The following is a 24,670-nucleotide window of genomic DNA, read 5'->3' on the forward strand; positions in this document are numbered from 1 at the left end:
TGCATCTTGTTTTGATTTTGTTTTCATTCAAAATTGTTCTAATCACTTTGCTTTCTTCCTCTGATGGTTCTGAGTGGTGACCCTTTTAACTTTGGCACTCCTTGAAACGGAGATGGAAAATTACTACTTTAAGTTTCCTTTATTTTGGGAAGCGGTTGGCTACTCTTTGAATTTGAGTATAAATGATATTTAAAAACAAGGAAGCTTGATACAAAGAACCTGTGAGGTTGACTTTTTCTAAAACTGCATTATTTGCAAATTCTTGAATGCACCGTATAACTTAAGTTACAGAAGCACAGTATCTCATAGAGCCATGGATAGTTAGAATTGAAGGTTGGGAAAAGGAGCACACCTTCTGGCTTAACTAGGTTACAATTGTTTCAATTATTTTTCTCTCCAGCCCCAACCACCACTGCTCCCCATCTCTCAGTCTCTCTCTCTCTCTCTTTCTCTCTCATCTATTAAGTTTTAAGAAGGGCTTAAACAAATTAAGTATTAATGGAGTCACTCATAACAGGTAGGGAGGTAAGTGAAAGACCTTCAAGAGCAGTACAACCAGAGGGTGCCCCTTCCAGAAAATTCAATTGCCTACATTTGCCTTTCTTTACCTAAGTATTCCTTACAATAATAGTTGCTATTTATTATGTGTCAAGGACTAAGTTAGGGTTTTTTGCCAACACTATTGCACTTGTTTTCGCAGTGGCCTTGCATGGAGGAAAATAGGTTCAGAGAGTCTAAATAATGCTCTTGTGACCGGACCGGTATAAAATGGTAGAGGACAGATCTGAACCCAGATCTCTTTGACTTCGGTCTTGTTCCTTTAGGCCATGCTGTCTCCCAGAGAGCTAAGTTTATGGTCATCTTATTGTGCCGGATACTTTATATATATTATTCTCAATTTTTACAAAACCCTATGAGGTAGGATTTTTCTGTGCATGTTACAAATGAGGAGACTGAGGCTCTAAAAAGTCAAGTCACGCAGCAGATTATGTAATAAGCTGGGACTTGTATGTAGGTGCACCCCTTCAATTGATGCTTCTCCCCTTCAATTGATCAATCACTGGTCATTAAGATGTTGGTGAAAATATTTTTTACTACAAGCCTACTCTTCTTTGTTTAAAAATTCTTTCAAATACTTACATATAGCGCAAAACTTTGATAATGGAATTGCAAGAAAAAATGTAACATGATAATTGTATTTTCTGGTTATATGAGAGATATTTCAAGAACCCCTTTTCAAATTTCAACTGTGATTGAAAATCTTTCCAAGATGTATTAATCCACTTCTCTTAGTAAGTATAATTTAGGGAATAGGATCTTTACTGATTTATGGATCAAAAAAATTTATTTTTTTAGTCAATATTGATCTCATTTGTAGGAAACTGGGCCAAGGTATATTGATTCTAGTTTTCTCCTGGAATAATTGTCATGTTGGTAAATCCCTGATATGTATGATACTGTTGGAGAGTACCATCAACATGCTTAAATGAACTGAATTTTAAAACTATTTATCCCCAGATAGAAAGTAAAGGTCTTTTCCTCCCAAGTTTCGGGATTTACAAAGTCTCCATATTATGAGACAGTTTCTCAATTATTTTATTTTGAATTGTAGTGTGCTATTTAGGGAATATGCATCAGACTAAAACAACTTCAATCAAATAGCAGTTTACGATGTTGACAGAGGTCAAATGATGAATGAGTAAAAAAAGGTGGTAAAGATAATTTAAGACTTAAGATTTAGTAATTCTATGTGGGTATGTAATCTCATAATTCTAAGTGTTAGAAATCACTGTAAACATATCCTTTAAGCATCACTTTCAAAAGTAATAAAGAAAATGGTTATATTGTGAAGATCAAGAATTTATTTTTATTGAACTGATACAATCAACTCTAATATTACATGAATGGGTACATGTGGCTTAGGATAAGTTTCCAGAAACAACATCATATGTAGAAGCAAAAGAGTTCTGAAGCACACAGAGCTTAGATACGAAGACGATATGCTCTGGAAATCATCAAATGACTCAAAAGAGGGCTTAAGAGATGTAATCAATACGGGAAGATGTATATGAAGAGGCTGCGTAGACGTGTTTCATAAAATGGGAGAGTGAGAAAAGCAACCTATGTGATCTGAAATAAGCAAATCAGGCCTATATCCTGGCTCGACCCCTAGAATTTAAAAGACCTTCTTTCTTGGCACTCTCTTGGTCTGATCCTGTGACACAAATGCTCTTTGCACACAGTGTTAGCTCAGACGGCCAGAAAACTCCTGCCATGGTTTTGCTTACACACTGAGGACCACGCAGAGGCCTCAGCAGAAAGTTCCTGCTACAGCTTTCCTTGCCCACAAAACACACAACCGTCCCTCCATAAAGATCCAATGGATTAGAGAAGTTAATAACAAAACTACAATATACATGTTTATTCACCAAGCATTATGCCAAAACAAAAGCTCAATTCCAAGAAATTGTTAAAAGCTTCACCTGATATCTTGCCAAGTCAAGTTGCCAAGATGAAATGGAGTTGTCTTATTGCTTTAGTCTTTCCAAACACGTTTGATTTTGTAAATCATTTTGTTTTGTGTGAGTAACGGCTCTCTCTAGGTGCCCTCCTTTCAAGATGAAACTAGGAAATGATTGTAGGCTGAGCTTTGGAACAATCTGAGGTCTTTTTGTGGACTGGTATATGGAAAACTGAGAATGTGGATGTCTCATTCTCAGAAGAATTTTGATCTTTGGTAACCAGAGAAGATAAACAGGCAAATAAGTAGAAGAGGTTTGAAGGTATTTGTCTTTATGGAATTTGGCCAGTGCAAAAGTTGGCTTCCCTTGTAGGACTATGTTGGCAAGCTCCATCTTGTTTTCCACAAGAATTTTTGCGATGGGAATGATAACTGTTTCAGGTGCAGTTGGTGCATTTTGGGCATTTTTCCTGGGTGATAAAACTGACCTGGACTTCACTGGATAATCCTGCCTTTTGTTTCCCTTGGAACATTAAAAGAATGAAAGGGGTAGAGGAGTTCAAATGTATTTTGGCAATTTCTGGAATTGATAAATACTTTTACATCAGGGGGCTGAAAAGTACAAAATAGAATAATGAAATCGGATATCAATATATCCTCATAAGGTAACGTCTCTTTTTAATTTTTAATAGGACAAGATTTAAAAAGCAAAGTCATGTGCTTAGAGGCCCTGGAGGAACAACTCGTAGAATCTTTTTAAACTAGTGTTTCTGATGCAATTTACTGGATACCAAAAAAAAAAAAAGTTTTCTCTGGAATGCTATTAATATTACATTTTTTCCTCCCTGATTCCTACCCTGAAAGTCTTTTGTTTCATTTCATTCTTTTATATTTTCTCGTGAAGAAAAGTGGCAGCTTCATGAGGAATCCTATTGCTTCTTACAGAGTTTGCAATATATATGACATGTATGCAGGGGAGAATTTAGTCTTAGTTGGGATTAGGCACGTGTATTATTTTTTATTCCTAGATTTTGGAGGGGCAAGGAGAGAAGTTATGTCTTTAGTTCACTAAAACAGGAGTTTCCTTTTCTCAGAAGCATTTTTCTAGCTTTATACAAAGTTATTTGAGGGGCGCGTGGGTGGCTTAATTCTTGAGTTAGGCTCAGGTCATTATCTCAGGGTTGTGAAATAAAGCCTTGCATCGGGCTCTGCACTCGGAGTGGAATTGGCTGCAGATTCTCTTTCCCTCTCCCTTCGCCCCTCTCCCTGCCCCTGCATGCACGTGCACACATGCTCTCTCTCAAATAAATAAGTAAATAAATAAATAAATAAAATCTTCAAAAAAAGAGCTATTTGGAGTTTCCATTTGGGGAAGTATCCCAGACATTTCAGCAAAAAGTGAACCAAATGTTTTTGAATTCATATGTCCTTGATACCCTTCAGCACATTAGATATTCTCTTTCATCAAAGATATGTTTAATATCCTTCTGCTTACAATTACAAGCTTTATTACTGAGACTGAAAACTGATAGAGTCGTGAGATGTGGATTTCTGAAGTCAAACTGTCTTTAGAAAAGCTATGCTATTTGTTCATCTAATTATGATCACGAGCGGTCGTTATGTTAGGAGGCATACCCAGGTTCATATGCTTGAATGTGGGTCCAAACCAAGGGAGCCCAAGGCCACAATGAACTCTGGATTTGGTGTTCTTCCTCTAGCACCAAGTGATCTGGTGCTAGTAGGATAAATCCTCTGGCTATGGCTGGTAGCTTTAACTATATGTAAGTTAAACCAACAAAGAATGTTTCTAACATCTGTGAAAATACCATTTCATGTAGGTATAAACAAGTATTGATGAAAATATCAGTATTTATAAATATCAAATACCAACCAGGTAAAAAGTATCTAGCTAGCAGGTGATACACACAGGTCCATTCACGTAGAAAGTCCACGCAAGTTCCAAAGGAAGGATTTGGGAACAAAAGTTTCCTCTACTTTTCTAAGTTCTTCAGAGAAGTGTATTAGCTCATTTAAAAATATTTGATTTACCAAGATTTTAGAAGAGATTTTTGTTGTTTGTTTTTAGTTTAATTTTCTTTACATAATGCCCAGAATGTAAACCATTCATTTGTATATCAGTGAGCAAATGGGGCCTCATAAGGCAAAAAGCCTTTAAAACTCACAAATTAACTTGGGCTTCTCATCTATATGTTGTAAAGACTATACTGAGATCTCAATAATTGTGTTTTACAGGAATTGCTGTTGTGTTAAACTTTGTGTAAATCTGACCAGAACTATTAAAGCTTAAATGAGAAACAAATTTAATAATCTTAAGTGTTGACAACCATGTAAACCTAAACTGTAAAATATCTTTTCATAGAACCACATTAACTTTTTCTCAAGTTATGATTTTACATTTATTTCTTATTTTATTTTTAAAGATTTTATTTATTCATTCATGAGAGACGAAGAGAGAGAGGCAGAGACATAGGCAGAGGGAGAAACAGGCTCCCTGCAGGGAGCCCGATACAGGACTCGATCCCAGGATCCTCGATCACACCCTGAGCCAAAGGCAGACGCTCAACCACTGAGCCACCTGGGCGTCCCTGATTTTACATTTAAATGAAGATACAATATCTAAATTTTCTTGGAAAGAATGTACAAATATTATGGATAAAAATAATTTACCAGGCACCAAAAAGCCCTTGATATTCTTTTCTGGACTGGTACTTATTCTGACTTATACCTTATAAGTGGGAAATGAATGTGACTTACCCTATTAAAGCAGTGTTCGTGGTTGGGTCCATAAAAGTGCTGAAGACATCTCACATTGTTTTTGTTGACGATCTTGTTGAAGAATTCATTGACATATTTGATAGGGAATGCACAGACGGCAGAGCGATTCATTGGTTCAGCAGAATCTGGCTTGCTTTGTGCGAACACTCCATAGAGAATGTCATCATTCAGGTTGGCACCTATTTGTTTAGCGAGATGGGCCCCAGGCTTACTGACATATGCAGCTTGGAGAATATTAAACACTTCCTCCCTTGTGGATCTCTTTCTTCTCTTTTCCGTGAGAATACACTCCAGAGGCATTTCCATGTAGGAATGCAATCCAGAGTCTACAGAACAGAACCTGATTATTCTCGTGTGAAAAGTCTGAGCATCTAGAGTTTCTCGCTGGACTGTCAAAAAGTAAATAAAGTGGTTGCTTTCAAAGGCGTGGACATATTTAATGGGGTAGGAGTCTCTGAACTCCGGTAGAACATCAATGTAAGACTGGTCTGTCAAAAACTTGAACCCATCTTGCGTTTCCTTTAGCCTTCTCACCGATATCGAATGCAATGAATGATCTGGATGGTCCGAGGAATTTATGGTATTGCCTACGAAGAAGTTGATGAACCGGTCCTTTTCTGATATCAGGACTTTGGTTCCTAGAGCACTCACCACACAGTCAGGGCACTGGCTGGGCTCTTCGTCTGCCTGTGAGGAGTACATGCAATGCACTTCCGACTGTATGTCAGCAATATTGCTGGGTGGAAGGATATGTCGCTGGCAGGTCCCTCTGTGGACACTGCCACAGCTAATGAGTTGGTCATCGTAGTATGTGTCAACAAGCAGAGCCATGTTGATGTTATCTTCCCAAACACCACCTGATAAATTGGCTTTGTGGCTGCAGTCCTGACATGGGGAACAATCTGGGTGTTCCAGCACGGGCCCAGTCTTGTACTCAGCAACCTTCTGAAGGTCTTTGTCATTTAAAACGTAAATATAGTTAACTGCACCAAGGTAAATATGATGCTTGTGTAAAACAACATTCTGGATGGGTGTTTCGGCAGTGAAGTTGGGAAGCTGATACTTCATGTTCACATTCATCTCAGACTTTACTAGTGCCTCTTTGCACTCCCCATAGCTCTTCTGCACCAAGGTAAACAGAAGCACAAGGATGCCAGGTGCAAGCACAGCAGGAGCCTTCATGGTGAGAAGCATATCTGCCAAAACATGTTCAAAGAGAGAGCAGTTTAGTTGTCATTAGAAACAAAGAAGAAACTGAAAGAACCATACCAGTTAAACTATTAGAAACAAATCTTCCTAACTGGAATTTTTACATCAAGTGAAAATAAAAAACTCTAGCTGATTTCACATAATGATGCATTGTGCAGATGGACATGACTCCACATAGTTTAATTTTAGAACTCAAGCCATGAACGAGTAATTTTAGAGAACCATTATGAGATGCAAACAATGTTCTGTATTAAAGACAATACACCCAACTAAGTTGGACTCATTTAGCAATGAAGTCAGAAACAGCAAATTTCTTTCTTAACCTCTTGCTGGTTGTTTAATGTGGTTTAATATCTGTGGTTAATGACTAGGTTGATATTTAAACTTTCTTAGTTAGTCAAGTAAAGGAACTGTGGTTCAGATTCATTTATTCTAGAAATCACAGCAGGCATTGTTTCCTTGGGAGCATGTAGAATTACTAGGCTAAATTTAGCTTCCTTTTGGAAGAAAACAATCATAAATTCTAGAAGCAATATGATCACATGCTGTTTATAGGAATTTGTGTGCAGAGGAAAGGTATGGTTATAATTTGGCTATAGCTGACCTATTGTTTTGGATAGACAAATGCTTAACTTAATGTAAGATCACTGGAAACATAAAAACAGCAAGCTGAAAATTTGTAAAATAAAATATAATGTTCAGGACTAAAGTCCTAGAATTATTTCTTGGGGAAAAACAACATATTGTTCATTACCAAGTCAAAAGCTATTTAGTAAAACAAAAAACAAAAAACAAAAAACAAACACATTATTTTAAGATTCCATTGTATGCCCATGGACAATATTTCTAACTAGTTATCCTGAGTGCATTTGTTTTTCAGTTTCAAAAAACTTAAAGTACAGGGCTATAAACAAACATTGTTAGTTCTACTTATAAAAGTTGTAGGCAGGGTGGTACCTTAGAAAGGAGGCCTTAGAAGGAATAGAAACAAAATAGCTAATTACTTTTTTCCCTCCATTTTTAGTGTATAATTCTGATAGGAATCTTTAAAAACTTGTTTGGCATTATAACCATGCCAAAGACTAACCCTAGGTCTACAAAATCATAGCAGATTTCACTAATAACTAGTATGTGTATGGCTCTGTGCTTGCACTTTGGAAATGGGATTTGGTATTTATCTTTCAGTGAACCTACAGTGTGGTTGAGAGACAATACACATATGCAAATAATATACAACATTATAATACCCTATGTAGTAGCACAAATCAAGAGCTAAAAGCACCAAGAGGGGGAAACATGACTTGTACTTAGAATTACTATAATTATGAGAAATAGGGACAAGTCCACTATGTTGTGAGGTCCAGCAAAGCAAGGACAATATCTGCTTGGCTCATTACCCATTCCCAAGTATCTGATACAGAGCCTATAACATAGTAGGTGTTAGATAAATATATCTTGAATAAATAAGTGAATAAAAATCAGGAAATAAGTTCAAGGTAACAGAAAAGGTATACGTAGTAGTCAGAACTCGAATCCAATTCAAAGATAATTTTTTCTCTACCAAATTGTTAGATTTATTTAAGAGGGAATAGAAAAGTCAAGGATTTTAATTGAGCTGGAGAATCATATAATCAGGGCTTTACTTTAGAAAGACTGATTTGGAGCCAAGGTGGCTGAGGGCAGGGAGAAGCTGGCAACAGGAAGACCAAATGACAAAGTATTATTATAGTCCATAACTTCATTATCTGTAAGAGCCAGAACCAAGATGGTGTTCCCAAGAATAGAAAGGAAGGGATCAATGAGAGAATATTTAAATAAATAAGATTTGACATCTAAATCGGTGGCATACAAATGAGAAGGCAAAGATGACTAGCAGTTATCTGGGGAAAAGTGTGGAACAATTTACAAAACTAAGATGTCAATAGGAGGAAGCTGGGCTAAAGACTGACGAAGATAAGTTGGTTTTAAACATGTTGAAAAAAAATAAAAAATAAATAAACATGTTGAGTTGGATGTGTTATTGGGAAATGAGTGAAAACATTCTATTATAGGGGTGACTAGTAGGTTTTACATTGTTCATCAGGAAGCAGATGCCTGGAATAAGTGAGGAATCAGGATTCCAAGACAAAGCATTGTGCCAAGCGACAGAGGCAAATGACAAGAGAGATTCTGAGGAGAAGTTAGCCCTTACTAGGAAAGTGGCAGGATAAGTTTTAGGTGAGACAATATTCGTCTGGGGTGAGATAGTGGCAAGTGGAAGTATGAGTGTCAAATATTTCCCATGTCTGTACTAGAAGGGATGACAATTTAGATCTCAGTCTTGGGGGAGCAGTTGGGTTCTAGTTGGATTAGGAATAAACTTTGCATGTTACCCAGAGATAATGGTTAGAATCAAGTAAGTTCATGGAGGGGCAAGGTGAAGGAAAGAAAGTGAAATGAAAGAAATCTTGGGATTACCCATACTGGAGAAACAAACGAAGGAGTCAAGGGAGGCAAGTTCAGTGAAGTGCCAAGACAGCCAACACCGCACTGTGTCACAGAAGCCAGGTGAGAGGCTTGAGGAGGAGGACATGGACCACATGGAGGCTCTTTGCTGACTTTCAAGAGTGATCTCAGTGGATTCAATAGTTGTATCAATTAATAAATTGCAAGGGAATGTGTGGTAAGGAAGTGGGATGTCAAAGGAAGGGCAAGAAAATCAGGGTAAAGAGTTGTTTATTTATTTATTTTTCAAAAGGAGTTTACTCTCCAATTGTAGGAAAGACATGCCTATTTGTAGATCTTCCTCTGCTAACGTCTATTGGGTATTTACTACGGCCAGCCATGGTGGCAGGTTCCGGGAATACAGAGGTAGGGTGCCTTTCTCTAGCTCAGAGTCACCTGATGGAGGATCGACAGACAGTTATGAGAATGCATAAAAAGGGCAGCCAACCACATTGGAAATGATGCTAGAGCTCAGTGTTGGAGGAGGAGGATGAAGGGAAATTCCTAGTAGGCACGGCAGTTTGCGAAAGGGTATAGAGACAGGAGAGAACATATGGCACGATCGGAAGAACTGCAAGTAGTTGAGCCCAGAGACGTGGGAAAACCAAGGAAAGCAAATGAAGGAGATAAAAATTGTTGGAGCAATATCCCAAAAGAGTAAAAAGAGGCATTTCCAAGAGCCTGGAAGACAAGAGAGATCACTTTCCGAGATAGCAGGTGAGAGTAAGTCAGAGGAAGTACGGAAACACTGGAATTCAGGGCATATGGTCTCAATATTATAAAAATAAACGAGGGTATATGACCATCACTGCAAGTAACAGTTACAGAAGAGGGGCCAGGTTCTGTAGAGTAGAGAAGGGGGTTTAGAATAGCTACAAGCAGGCACGCAGGAAGAGGTCAGCAAGAAATGAAAAGGATTGCTTAATAGCTCCGAGGGCTCCTTTAAAAAAAAAACACAGTGTGGTGTGACTTTCTCTTCACACAAGAAGAGTTCTGTGGATCAGAAGGCAAAGCAAAGTGTGTCATTAAGATGAAGGATTGGAAAAGGTATACGCCATACAACAGTAAAAATAACAGAAACACGTACTGGATGCTTACCATGTATGCACCAGGCATCCTGCTAAACCCTCTGATTTTCTCTTTATAAAAACACCCTTTGAAGTAGGAAGTATTATTATTCTCCTCTTCTACATGAGCAAACTCGCCAAAAGTCACACACAACTGAATTCAATCCCATGTCTGGCCGACAGGAATCTGTCCAGGCTCTTAACCGCTCCACTAGGACTGCAGTAGCTTCCTGAGCTAGGAGGAGAGTACGCCCGGGCAGGATTGGACGTCAGAGCTCTGGTTCTTGCCCTTTCCCTCTCCAGCTCCAGGACTCTGGGTAACTCACCCACCTCTGAGGCCTAGGATCCAATATCCTAACTGGATTGTTTTAAGTATCTAAAAAGAGATCTCCTCTTTGAAAGCTTCGACCGTCATACAGCGTATGCATATACAGACGCAGGGTGTTGTCCTTGCCACTTCTATATCTAATCCTTATTGTTTAGAAATGTACTAGAGAATTTTTGGTGATGGGGGGGAATGACAAGGAGTAGAAGTAAGGAAGGGTTTAAGACAAGTTGCCCTATTAGAGGGCAAAAGCAAATTCCAAACAAACTGCATATATCTATCTAAAACTTCAAGAATATATTCTGGGGAAAAATTAAATGAACTTCTCAATATGGTATTAGTGTGTCTCCTAAAATTTGGAACATTAGCCTACTACATAATTTATCACTGTATTTTCTTTAGGAAAGATAATAAAGGGAGAAAATAAATGAACCATTACTGCCAAAAGAAAAGAAAAAGCATTACAACCAATATGTATCTTAGTTGATATCCATTAATGCAACGTAGACGGTGAATGACTTTTTTTTTTCTTTTAGGCTTTTTGAAGGAGCCTTTAAAATGATCCTTTTTTTTTTAAACTTTCTTTTTTTTTAAGATTTTATTTATTTATTCATGAAAGACACACACACACACACAGAGAGAGAGAGAGAGAGAGAGAGGCAGAGACACAGGCAGAGGGAGAAGCAGGCATCATGCAGGGAGCCTAACGTGGGACTCTATCCTGGGTCTCCAGGATCACATCCCCGGCTGAAGGCAGGCACTAAACCACTGATCCACCCGGGCTGCCCTTTTTTCTTTTTTTTGAATTTGAACTATTAAGTTATGCTTTATTTTATTTTTTTTAAGTTATGTTTTAAAAATAAGGTTCGTATCTTAAAGCTCTTATATAAGACACTCACAGTACTAAATCTGAATTGACTAAGAATCCAAGAAAATGTACAAATATACCAATGGACTTTTCTGGTTATCTCACGTGATGAGATGACAATCGATAAGAAAAGCAGGAGGGAAAAAGGGTATTTTTTCTGTTTAAGGAAAAAACATTGCAGAATATCCCTGGAGTTTGTTAACGCAGTTTCCCTTATCTTCTTTACATTCTCTCAATAGCAAACAGTGATGACATTTTTCAAACCGAGAAATCAAAGAAAGGTTAATTTTTTTTTTAGATTAAAGCAAAAACATAGGACTAGAGCCTATTGTCAACAACAGGACTTTTAATTAAAATACAGGTTTCTGTTTAATCCTCAGATAATGAGAAAACATAAACACTCCATTTCCTTGATCATTTCAATTAATGAAGTCTCTTCCCCATTAACAAAGATGTGTATTGATGACACTAGATCTTCTCCAGGAAATGTCTGTCTTTCAAAGGAATGGAGGGAAACCTTTTGGAAGGATTTGTCATTGAGCGGTATAGCGTGATGGTACTGCTGGTTAAATAAGTGACAGCTGAGTGGTCAAGTGTACAGGCTCTGGAGACAGACTGCAAGGTTTAAATCCATTTGCTGTCTGTGTGCCTCTTGGGCAAGTAACTTCTCTGAGCCTCTATTTTCTCATCTGGGATATGGGTGCGCTTATAATACAACCATCACTTGTTGTCATGGTTACTCTGACCACTCAATGAATCAATGCATGTAAACCACTAAGAACAGTGCTTGACACGTGGTAGGTTAATAAAAGATCGCTATTATTAATATTTGTTCACATACTCAACAAATACTTTCTGAGCATCTACTATTTCCAGATAGTGCACAGGGTGCTGAAGACACAAAAATGAATAAAAAGCTTTACAAGTGTCGATGAGATCTCAGACTAGTAGGGAAGACAGACAAATGGACCACAGTTTAAACTGGAAAGGTCTATGGGAGTCTCTGAAGGGGAGCCTGGCCAGGGCAGGGGGGTCAGGCAGGCATCCATCAATCACGGTCCTTTCCTCAGAAGGCACTCAAGGCCTGAGGCCTAGCGTGGGGGAGAGCCTGAGCTTTAGTCGTGGCAGTGCAGCTGAAGAACTACGTGATGCAAAGCCGGTCACCCCACGTCTTTGGCCTCCGCTGCTTTCTCATTTGTGAAAGGAGTGTTGGTGTAGTCACGTGCTGGAGCCTCTGGCTCACGGCAGCCCACCGCGTGCAACTCTACCTACCGTGAGCTCCGTGGCCTTATCTTGGTAACTCGAACTCGGCCATGGCTGGAGTATTTACACCACAGAAATTGGCAAATATTACAAATCAGGACTTTTGTTTTTTTTTCCTCCTCTGAAGGGATGATTATTAAATATTTACAAGCACACTCCTAGGCTGAACTAATGACCTCCAAAGTTATTTTCTAACTACAGTAATTTCCCACTCTGAGGTTGTTTTTCTACAATCACATTTTACTTCAATGCCATTGTGTTGGCATATATTGCTTTTTCTTTTCTATCTATGTAATCTGCCAGATTGGGATGTGTGAGCAATTTTAATATTTATATTGGTAGTGACTCCAGAAATACTTCCACTTTTCATATATTTTTGTCTTGATACATTTATTCCCGTGACATGCCTGGATCAGGCTTTCAAGATAGAATGTCTTTTTTACTGTTTCTGTTTTTTTTTTCTTTCTTTCTGAAATAGTGCTGGCCATTTAACCAATTTTGAGCTCTTTACTAAAAGGAACACGTAAAGATGATTCAAGCAGATTGACTAATTCATTCTCTTAAAATGTTGTACACATAGCAGGTGAAACTGAATCATCCATAAAACATTTCTTTATTCCGTTTCAGTTGGTAGTTAAGATAATCTCACTGGCAAAACATTTCCTGGGAGTAATTATCTGAATGGCACCTTGGCCATTAAACCCTGGGTATTTAGGAGTATTTCCTTCAAAGAGGATTGTTGTTAGCGAGGAATATCAGTTCAGACTAAACTTAAGACCAGTTACTCCACTCTGTCTGCCATCTATCTGCCTCTGGTTTTTTCACTGAGCTAGCTTGGGTTTTTCATTCCCCAGAAATACATTTAATTCTCTAAGAACTTCTTGAGTAGCCACCTGTGCCTATCACTACTACTACTGTTGTCATTATTGTCCTCCTCAATCAACAAAAACGGGTCACAAAGCCCTGGTGTGTTATAGTTAAGCACTGATTGCTCAGGAAAAAAACACCACAAGTGTAATGGGATATATCTGTAAGAGACTTTCTAGACTCTGACAGGGGGAACTTTGCTTTCTTTAGAACCGATTTTCTTAGAAATCATAAAACTTTACAACTATATAGATAGCACTACATAGTTTACAGTCAGTTACATTCTCACCTCTAATCTGCATAATTACCTTATAAGGTAGGCATTATTCCCTTTCAGATGACAAAACTGAGCTTCAAAGGAGATAAAACATTATCTAAAATGTACTAAACATGCAATATGGTTCTTCTGAGTGTTTTTCTAGTGCTTTAAAAAAGATGTATTATGCTTATTTGAGCTATTTTAAATTGTTTGCACTTCCTAAAAATGATTTTTATCATTGACTGATATTTTGATCAATGATCATTTTTATCATTGATTGATATTTTATCAAAAGGTGTAATATTTTAGTAAACATTTGTTTTAACGTATCAGGCTCTCATTGTCTCTACTACTGGCAACTCTTTTGAAAACTCTCCCTCCTCTCTAATGGGGCTGTCATCACATGGCTTACCTCCCTTACCACAAGGTGAGCTTGCAAACCCAGCCGGCCTTTCAATGAACTCTCCTTTTGACACACAGCTTGGTTGGGATAAGCATGTGACTAAAAAGCGGGACCAATCAGACTCTTTTTTTGAGATTTAATGTAGATACTGGGAGAGAATGTCTCTCTTTGAAAGATCACAAACACTACAGATGATGTTAACTTAAAAGTTTCTGATGCCCAACGTTGCCAGTATGTGGAGAAAGGTTGCCTGAACACAAAACTGACCCAAGGGGAAGGAGAACCCAGACATGGAGAGAGGCAGGTTTTCCATGAGACTGTTTGAGCATCCGTACCCACCATGTCTTAAGCTAACCAGAACCAGTAAAATCTTTCCTCCTTCCTTTCTCTCTCTCTTTTTTTTTCATCAGCAGTTTCACTGTGATTCTTTTATTCCTTCTTCCTGAAAAAGTCCTGACCAAATCATGTCCATCTAAAGATATTACAAACCTGTGAGCTTAAACACAAAGTCAAGTGCATAAAAGCAATTTTCAGTAAAATATTCAAGTAATTAGAACAAAGAACAAAGATGGTTTCCTTATTTACTTGAATAAATATTCCACTTTGCATTTGGAAACACATCTATTAGTTAAAATTTCTGAGGTGGTATACTAGCTCTTTCCTGCCATATATTTTCAATTTTTTAAAACAATATTTACATAACATAATCTCAAGACAGAAATAATGTATCTAAGTGAAGAGGCAAGATATAAAAAGCAGAAAAAATTTCAATACTGCTTTTAAGTATATAAAAGGGATTTATGATGATGGAAATGGCTGAGGCCCCATATTAAGGAAATTGCAGCCATAAAAAGCAGTCATAGTTAAATCTCCAGAAGGACTTGCAGAGTGAAATCCTAAGAAAAATTCTTAGTCCTTTCTATACTTATATTATTTCTGTTAACTTTCAAAATAGGCCCAGAAAAATGAAGTTAAAGAAATAAGATTGTAATAGGAGATTCCTGGTGACATTTAAAATATTGTGTTTAGGGGTGCCTGGGTGGCTCGGTGGTTCAACGTCTGCCTTTGGCTTAGGTCATGATCCCAGAGAGTCCTGGGATCGGGTCCCAAATGGGGCTCCCCATAAGGAGCCTACTTCTCCCTCTGCCTGTGTTTCTGCCTCTCTCTATGTGTTTCTCATGAATAAATAAATAAAATCTTAAAAAGATGGAAAAATAAAATAAAATAGTGTACTTATAAACATTCACTACTTATGAAGAATTATATCACACAATATTAATCAAATATTTGTTAGCATCCATTGGATACCATGCCCTTATCTAGATACTCAGAGTTCCTACTCTCCAAAAAGTATATAGTCTGTGGATATGAAGACAGCAAGATAAATGTTAAAAATCTAAGTGTGTAACCTAAATCGAGAATGGAGCTACCAGGCTGTGGAGAAAGCACATTTTAAAACATGCTTTGTTAAACATTTGATTCTTATGCCTAAAGATTTAATAGTGTTATGATCATTAAAAAAAAAGTCTAAACTGACTTTGGGAAGATAAAACAATATGCATGTCAAAAATCCCATCTAATGTAGCCAGACACTACTTTAACAATGAATAATGTTCTTTCCTTTTGTAGAGGGAGAGAAAGTGAGGATGGAGGGAGGGGCAGAAGGAAAGGAAGAGAGAGAAGCCTGAGCAGACTCCATGCCCAGCACAGAGCCCCGATGTGGGGCTTGATCCCACAACCTTGAGATCATGACTTGAGCCAAAATCAAGAGTTGGACCCTTAACCTGAGCTACTCAGATGCCCCTTCTTTGACAATGATTTCTAACTGTAAGTTGAGAGGACAGAAGAAATCTGGAGGATTTTTCAGCCCGACATTCAACTGCTCTTTTATATGACCACATTTAAATGATCTAAATACTCACAAGTCAGTCCTATATCTAATATTTATAGACAAGTTTGCTTGACAACATTCTTCCCAATAGCTCATAAAACCTTCTAGAGAAGAGATGAGGTGTAGTGGAGAGTGTACGGGGCTTTGCTGTTAGACAGAATTTGATGTGATGGGAATCTGGGCTTTACCAATTACCTGTCTTATGACTGGAGTGTCATACTGTGTCAGTTTTTTTTTTTTTTAATCTAAAACATGGGGATAATGATATACATCTTGTGGGTTGCCCATAAGGGTTAGCGATAAATCATAAGACACTGGCATTCAATCATGCAGCAAACATTGGCATTCGATAAATGTAGCTACCATGCTTATCCTAAGTTGTGTTTTAGCCAGTTTTTGGATGCCTTCGTCAAAAATGAGGAACTTGGCACAGTCAACTGGGTGAGCCCACTCCAAATACTTGGTAACTGTTTCATCACCATAATCCTCTCAGTTTAAATATTGTTATTTCTTATTTTCCAACCCTTTGGCCAATTGTGGTTTTCCTCTAAACCTGTCTCAAATTCTTGAGTCCTTCTTAAGTTGTCCTCCAAGGCAAAGGCCATTGTAAGGGCCTTCCATGCTAAGGAAGAACAACAAAAAGGGGGTTACCACTTTAAAGATGAGCCAACCCACATTCCCAGTTAAGTTTAGCAAATAAAGACATAGGATTCCTAGTTAAATTTGTATTTCAGATAAATAATGAATAATTTTTTAGTATAAATATGTCCCATGAATTTATTGTATGTGACAATCCTAGTTGCAGGCAAATGAAGACAAGTAAGGGAATAATTATCCTTTTTACTAACAGAACTCAGACTGAAAAGATTTTGGCCAAACATATTTATCTACTGGTATAGAACAGTATTTTTAAAGTTTTGTAGCATATACATGCTGCAAAATTGTATACGATTATTTTTGGTTTTGTTGTGCTGTTGCTGTGTGTCTAAAACATGCTGTTTTCAAAGTGACTACCAGAGTAAGCTGTTTCAAATAGGTGATTTTAAATATCAGTGAGGGTGTAACTATATGAAAGGCAGTAAAAATACTTTTTAAAAATTAATTATTTATTTATTTACTTTTACTTTTTTTTTTTTTTTTAAATAAAAATCAAGGAAAAGACGTGTACTTGTGGAGAAAAGTTACAGTGTATATGGCAGCCTGTCACTGACATAAAATTTCTAAAACAAAAACTATCCCTAGATTGATTTGTATACTTTTTTTATAATAAACAAGCTTATCAAAAAAATCATGTAAAGGTGGCTATAAGAGAAAAGAAGTTAAACTAAACATGGCGCAAGAATAATTCTCATGTGTTTTAATTAATTAATGTTTTAGGGGCTCCTCTAAACACTGATGCTTGATGATTATACAAATACTATTTCTTTGAAAGAGACCTAAGCGGTGCTTTTACTCAGATTCTTATCCAATATTGCATCCCTTCTTCTTTCAATAAGCATTTTCAAAGTTAAAAATGATGAATTGTAGCATCAGAAAAAGCCAACTATGCATTTTCTAGTTGTAACACAGGACTAAGACCATTGTCCAACTCTGACCTGGTAAGAATAAAGATAAAAAGAACAGAATTTCATTATAGTCTCAAGATTATCCTTCATACATTCATAGTCTGTTAGTAAACATCTTTGTCCTTTTAAGAACTGCTGAAAGTATTCAACTTGTGGGAAAGAAGAATAAATGGACATTTGTTTTAACATTGTACATACTGTAAAAAGTCCTGTTGAGAAAATACATTGAACTGTCGGAGTCCTGAATGACTGGACAGGCTTTTGCCCCATTAGTAAGCGGTAGGTCAGACAAGAATGTTTCATGCCCTTGAAAATGTGAACATTGAACTTTCACTGTTAAGAAAGTGCTAAGATGCTTGAAAAACCTGTAAATGTACTTAAAAATAATTTTCAGCCTGATGGATAGGTATACTTTTATAGTCCAGATTGAGCAGAAAGGCTACCAGTTTTTCTTTAATTAATCCAGGCACGGTGAATAGCATGAAGCTACAAATCACACATGAGAAGCATCTTCCTAAGTATGTATATTAAAATAAAATAGGCTTAGCAACTTTTTCCAGTCGTTTTCAAACACAAGGTTCTTGGAATAGGATAAACCTGACTGAACAGTCAGAATGTGAAGCACCGCAGGGAGACAAGTTAGAGAGGAAGCTGGTACATTATTCACTAATGAATCAGACATTTCCCTCCCTCAGTGCTGGAAAATGTCCTCAGCACAAGGCATGGTAAATTCCAAACGGGGAGAGCTGTACTCAGAATCGGGACCACATGACTGATCAATCTCTCTGATGTTAGGTAAAGGAGAAATCAAATATTTGTGAGACATGATGATGGCTAGTGGACCCCATTTGTGTCCTGGTAGCTGTCCTGTAAAGAGAAACCAGTATCCAGGGGAAGAGAGACCAGGGGAGAGACACAGGAGTGCCAAAGGCCAGGCCCTAACTCCAAAATAGGAGTTAAATCCATGTGAGGTCGGTGTTACCTTAGAGCTCTATTTTCATTCAGTCCTTAGGGGTGGGTCTGAATTTTATTTTGCCCACACCTGAGAACTTCTCTTGGAAATCAGAGTTAGCAGGTAGATTCTCTGCCAGGGGAATGAACTAGGGACTTTTCTCAAGGTAAATTCTGTCAGTATGTATAACATTTTCTTTTTCGGGAAAAATAGAAAAAGACTTTTAGAAATCATAAAAATACTATGAGTGGATGGACTAGCCAAACCTCGTCATATTTTATATAGACGTGGATTCCTTGGGTGAATATAATGCAATTCTAACAGCATTGGGAGAAAAATTAAAAGCAAAGAAGTATCACTCTACTGAGATCAAATACAATCAGAGAGTAAAAGAACTGAACAAAATTTTCTATAAATACTTTTAAAGAGATAGAGAATGCTAAGCAAAAGCTATTCTCGTAAAAAAAAAAAAGAACAGTACAGAAAAATAAGCACGTAAGTACAAAATCCAATTTCTAAAACTCAGTAAACACTCTGGATCCTTGAAAAATCAATAAACCAAAAGGTTAGTACAACTTAAAAACGACTGCGCTCAGGATTGCATTTATATAACTGATCAGTTCAAGGCAAAATAATCCAAGGCAGTTGTGTGTATATGTAGGGGGTATGTGTGCTTGAGGGAAAGAGAAACACAGAGAGAACTGAGAGGGCAAGACATTAAAAAACCCAAACCCTTTTCAAGGATATTGGTGTTGCTCACTGACTGGCAGGCCCAGCCTCCCGCCCCACTGTGCTACAAAGCGCTTTAAAGACAGGTGCACGTTGCTGAAGGAGCAGAGGGAAGAACAGCAAATTGAGGCAGATGGAGGGAGCGTCAAGGAGTATGTCAGTGTGCAGAGATCACCTGAGTTGGGTTTTGCAGGTTAAGCTGGAGTTGCTTAGGCATACTGAAGGCAGGGGACAGACAGGACGTGCAGGGCTGTTCCGGAAGCTGTAGTTGGCACAGGGACTATGTGGGTTGGGCTGGGTATGGATGAAACTGGAAGATTAGGCTGGGGCCACATCACAGAAAGCCTTAGGCATCCTGCTGAGGGATCTGTAGTCTACGTGTAGTGAAGAGTCACGGGGGGGGGGGTTCAAGCAGGGGATGGAAGTGAGCACAGTCCTTACAACTACATATTAGACAACCTGGGCGGCGGTGTGGCGAGTGGACTGAAGCTAGAGGCCAGAAGACATGACAGAAGGTCACCACGTCTGTCCGGGCAATAGAAGAATTAACAAGGGTGAAGACCCCCGTATCTTCACCTCTTTATTTCCAGAGAGTCAAGACGTCCATCCTTCAAGCATCAGGTTTTTTAAGCCCAACAGCTACTTACGGCCAAATCTGACAAATATTAAAATTAAGGTCTTAATATATGGGAGGTGCTTGGGGTGGGGTGGGGTGGGTGGGGGGTCCATCAGGAAGCAAAACGAACGCTCCTGCTCTTGTGGAACTTACTTTCTAGCAGTTGGGTGCAGACAACAAGTCATACATACATGTGGTGTGTTCCAAGGTGATGAGTGTTCAGTGTCGCCGGAGAAAAAAGAAGGAGAACGCAGGGTTGAGGGACCAGGAGCACAGACAAGGAAGTTGGTGGGACAGGCCTGTGGCTTTGACAAATTGGGAAGGTGGCTTTTAAGGAAAGAGCTGAAGGAGGAGAGGACTTTGCCACCGGAGATGTGAAAGAGAGTTCTTTTTTCCTTGCAGAGGCAAGAGGGGTCGCGGGACAGGGTGCCTGACGCGTCGGAGGCGCAGCAGAGGCACAGCCAAGAAGCTTGGGCCCCGGCCCAGGAGACAAGACCAGACCAGAGAGGACAAAGAGGCAAACCATGTGGGGCCTCGTAGGTCACTGTGAGACGTGGGCTCTCAAGGGGGCGGAATGAGGAGCCGCTGCAGGGTACGGGCATGGCAGTGGATACGTTTGAACGGAATCACCTTGACTGTGTGCGGAAGGAGCCTGGTGGTGCAGGGGGAGGCCACGGGGCAAAAATGGAGAAGGGAGGTCAGTTAGGAGGCCGGAGAGGACGGGGCGCGCGGTAGGAGGCGGCTGCATCCGGTCCCAACCTGAAGACAGACCTATGAGGACTTGCTAATGGACCTGGAGATGAGGCGTGTGACGAAAAGCAGTCAGGAATACTCCAAATAGTTTGGCTTTTTAAACAGGGAGAAGGGTTTTGCCAGTTACCGACGTGGAGAGGCTCTGGCAGGAACGCGGGGGACCGGGGCGCCGCTCTTCTCAGGCTTCCAGTTGGAGATGCCCGGCGCGCGGCTGCATAGCGGAGTCCTTGGTTGAAAGGACTGGAGAGGTCCAGTGGGGAAGTCGTGTGCGTACTGATGGCATGAAAAGCCCTGAGACTGGACGAGAGCCCCAAGAAGGGGTGTAGAGAACGCAGAGGACGCCTCTGTGCCAGGGCAACCACAGCTGGCAGGCCGGGGAAAAGCAGTAGATGAGACAAACGTCAGATGACCTCCTGGCACCTCCACTTACTCCCCTGAAAACTTGCTCTACCGCTCCAGATCCCATCTCCAGGTCTCACATATCTCACTCTTCCAGGACATCACCCTTGACCCCCACCGGGAGGTGTTTTAGATACGTCCATCTGCTTCCATCCCCACTGCCACCACAGTGGAGGGCAGTGCCACTTCTTGCCTGGATTACGACGACAGCTTGCCACCCGGTATTCCGACTCCATCCTTGCTCCTTGATTATCCATTCCCCAGTTCACCAGAGGTATCTTTCTAAAATGACAATCCCATCATGTCGCTTTGCTCTTTAAAAATAGTTCAACTCCCGGGCAGCCCGGGTGGCTCAGCGGTTCAGCGCTGCCTTCAGCCCAGGGCGTGATCCTAGAGACCCGGGATCGAGTCCCACATGGGGCTCCCTGCATGGAGCCTGCTCCTCCCTCTGCCTTGTGTCTCTGCCTCTCTTTCTCTCTGTGTGTGTGTTTCTCTCATGAATAAATAAATCTTAAAAAAAAAATAGTCCAACTCCTTGGCACAGCTTCGCCCTAACTCTCCAGCCTCACCTCTTGCCATCATCCCCCTAGGAATCTAGGCTCTAGCCACCTTGCCCTTCTTCAAGTTGCTGAAGCAAGCCATGTGCTCTCCTGCTCTGGGTCTCAGAACACGTGGGTCCCTTTTTATGGAATACACTTGTCCTCACCTGGTTAACTTACCCTTTCCTCAAGTCTTACCATAGGTGTGACATTTCGTTCAGGATGCCTTCTCCGGTACCTCTCTCACCCTCTAGGAATAGATTCGAAACCGTTTTACATGCTCACATGTCAAATCTGCCTTCTCCTTAGTTAGACTTTATTATGTTCTATTGTAATTCACTTATCTGTATCTCTCACTAGACTGGAAGCCCCATTTTTAGCCCCTTGCACAGTGTCATTACACAGCACCTGGCAAAGATTTGTTGAAGAAGAAATAATGAAATGAATTAATAAAGAATGACCTTGAACAAAGACTCTGACAGTATGGATATGATAGAAAAAAAAGACTAGGTTAGAAAGATATTCAAGAGCTAAAATTTATGTGAAGATGATCCAACATGGATTGTGATCATAGGGGAAGACTGTAAGAAGTCAGGGATGACTAAAAAATGTCTATCTTGGGTGTCATAAACAATGGTAAGATCATCAGGCAGAGAAAAGTTTGGGGGGCAAAAGAAATAGTTTGGTTAATAACTCTGAGGTGTCTTTTGGTCATTTGAGTGGAAGTGTTCATAGGTAGCTAATAACATGGCCATGGTGCTCTAGAGCACAGAGAGTTGGACATAGCATTTGTGAACCACTGGTCCATCATTGTATTTGAAGTCATGGAAGAAAGTGAGATCACCTGTGGGCATGTTCAATATGTAGAATGAAGGAATTCAAACTTCAGATGTAAAGTTTAAACCCAAACTTTATTTTTATTTTTAAAGATTTTATTTATTCATGAGAGACAGAGAGAGAGAGAGAGAGAGAGAGAGAGAGAGACGCAGAGACACAGACAGAGGGAAAAGCAGGCTCCATGCAGGGAGCCTGACGTGGGACTCGATCACAGATCTCCAGGATCATGCCCTGGGCCGAAGGCAGGTGCTAAACCCCTGAGCCACCCAGGGATTCCCTAAACCCAAACTTTAAATGTAAAAAGGAAGTCTGGTATTTCAGAAGCTAGAAATTTCAAAAAAACAGAAGCAATACGTACGGTGTCACATCTCACAGAGAGGTCAAGAGGAATAAAAACAAAAGTGTCCATCAGATTTGGCAATGAGGAGGTTGCTGGTTATTAGAGTGAAGACAACTTCTTGGTAGTTGGCAACACACTGCTTGAGTGGAATGAATTAAAGAATGATTGAGGATAGAGACAATGAGTTAGAAATTATTTTCAAGAATTCTAAATTTATTTAAAGCATAAGGCAGAAGCGGGAGTGAATACTTACTATCGCTGTATAGTGAAAATCCTATCAGAATGTCTGCAGATGTGCTTTCTTGCTAGAAGCAGCAGCAAGTTGAGCAAGGGCCGAATGAAAAAAAGTGAGGGAGATTTTAAAAGATGGGCGGGGTTGGTAGGGAGGGGAAGATGCAGCAAGGTGCTCCAAGATGTCGGGAAGAATGGCATCAAGAGCATAGGCTGAAAAGACTATTTCAACATTTAAGATAGAAGCAGGGAGGTAAGAACAGGCGACATGGAAACCATCTGGGCTTCTGTTTATTCTCTAAGCTATAAAGGGAGATATTACATGGAGAATAAAGGAGGCCAAAGAGATTTCAAGAGGTTAAGAAAATGGTGAAAGTTTGGAATCACTGGGGGAATGTGGAGAACGGGAAATGACTAAAAAGTTTGCCTGAGTCAATACAAATCCTAATAACGATGCTGATTCCAATGGAGTGTCCAAGCAGCCAACAAGGTAGACTTGGGAATTAAATGGTTCCATGATCATGACCTTGGTAGTGAATTCCTTGTAATGTTTATATAACTCATCAGATCTATGGGCCTTCATTAAAGGGCAATGCCAGCATTTTATTATTTTTATTTCAAAACCAGTTTTATTGAAAACCACAAGGAATAATTTCAGGGAAAAGGAAAACATACTGAACCAGTTACTCTGCTCTCTTTTTCAATAAAACCAACAATTTGAAGATGTGAAAGAAATGAATCAGATATAATGATCATCTAACTCTGAAAATTAAAACCCATTTAGGAATTGTGAGGGAGGCTTGATTCTAAATACCAGTCTAGTTATTCATTCAGAATCTTTAGTAACATTTGGAAAGTAATTAATCAACTTATGACATAGACTGAAGGGCTGTCACCTTTCATTGTGGTTAATGAAACTGTCTGGGGTTTTATCTGTATACTCTTCTGGGGAGAACAATCTATTGACCAATCTATTTTGTAAGCTCTGTGAAGTGCAGAAGAATATTTAAAATCATTAAGTTCTGATGTACAGATTTCAATAAACAAGTATATGTGAATAAAACTGAAATAAAATTTAGAAGTATCTTAATTTTGACATGACAAAAAGTGAATTTCTGAAAAGTCCAAAATATGTATTCAGTTCTGTTAGGAAGACACTTTTTTTCTGTCAACAAACTTTATTTGGCTGCTTCTTTATATAATTCAGTAGAACTTAAAATATATATTGTAGGGACGCCTGGGTGGCTCAGTGGTTGAGCGTCTACCTTCAGCTCAGGGCATGACCTTGGGGTCCAGGGATCGAGTCCCACATCGGGCTCCTCCTCTTCCCCAGGGAGCTGCTTCTTCCTCTGCCTGTGTCTCTGCCTCTCTCTCTGGGTCTCTCATGAATAAATAAATAAAATATTAAAAAAAATATATATAGTATGATCTTATACTTAATTTAAAAAAAATCCAGCTAGGGTAATAACATTTTAAGCCCAAAGGTTCACACAGGCCCTAAGATATTCTATTTGCCTGCTGTCTTTGTCTCAACTAGCCAGTGGTCAGACCATGAGCAAACCCTGCATGGTGCAGCAGGAGCTGAAGGCATTCTGCTTGAACGTGAGGCCAGAGTCAGGCGATAGCTGCTCACCTAAGACTCTCAGAGGAGCAAAAAGACTGAAAGTAAAGGCAGACGCCGATAGAAGCTTTCCTCGAGTCTTCAGACCACTGTCTGAGTTTGCGTTTGGAATATAACAAACGTAATTACTACACATACTCCAGCATGAACTCTGTATAATCAAAGCCCAAAGAAATAGCCTCAGGACAATACCTG

At 39.4% G+C, this 24,670-nt stretch overlaps 1 protein-coding gene across 5 annotated transcripts in view; it reads right to left on the reverse strand.

Moving 5' to 3' along the window:
- Nucleotides 1-24,670, reverse strand: part of MET (MET proto-oncogene, receptor tyrosine kinase) — a 126,506-nt gene that overhangs the window by 92,873 nt on the left and 8,963 nt on the right. For 4 of the 5 annotated variants that reach the window (XR_013356388.1, XR_013356387.1, XM_077856031.1 and 1 more), the window contains one exon: nt 5,237-6,453. Coding sequence is in view for 3 of the 5 variants with exons in the window: in XM_077856031.1 (XP_077712157.1) it covers nt 5,237-6,453 (1,217 nt within the window). In the remaining 2 variants the exon portion in view is untranslated. Of the gene's footprint in view, nt 1-5,236; nt 6,454-20,635; nt 20,760-24,670 lie in introns of those variants that run through there. The other variant, XM_077856028.1, reaches the window with a different exon arrangement.

This window comes from Canis aureus, chromosome 18 (assembly GCF_053574225.1).
Source record: "Canis aureus isolate CA01 chromosome 18, VMU_Caureus_v.1.0, whole genome shotgun sequence".
In the NCBI taxonomy this organism is placed as follows: domain Eukaryota; kingdom Metazoa; phylum Chordata; class Mammalia; order Carnivora; family Canidae; genus Canis; species Canis aureus.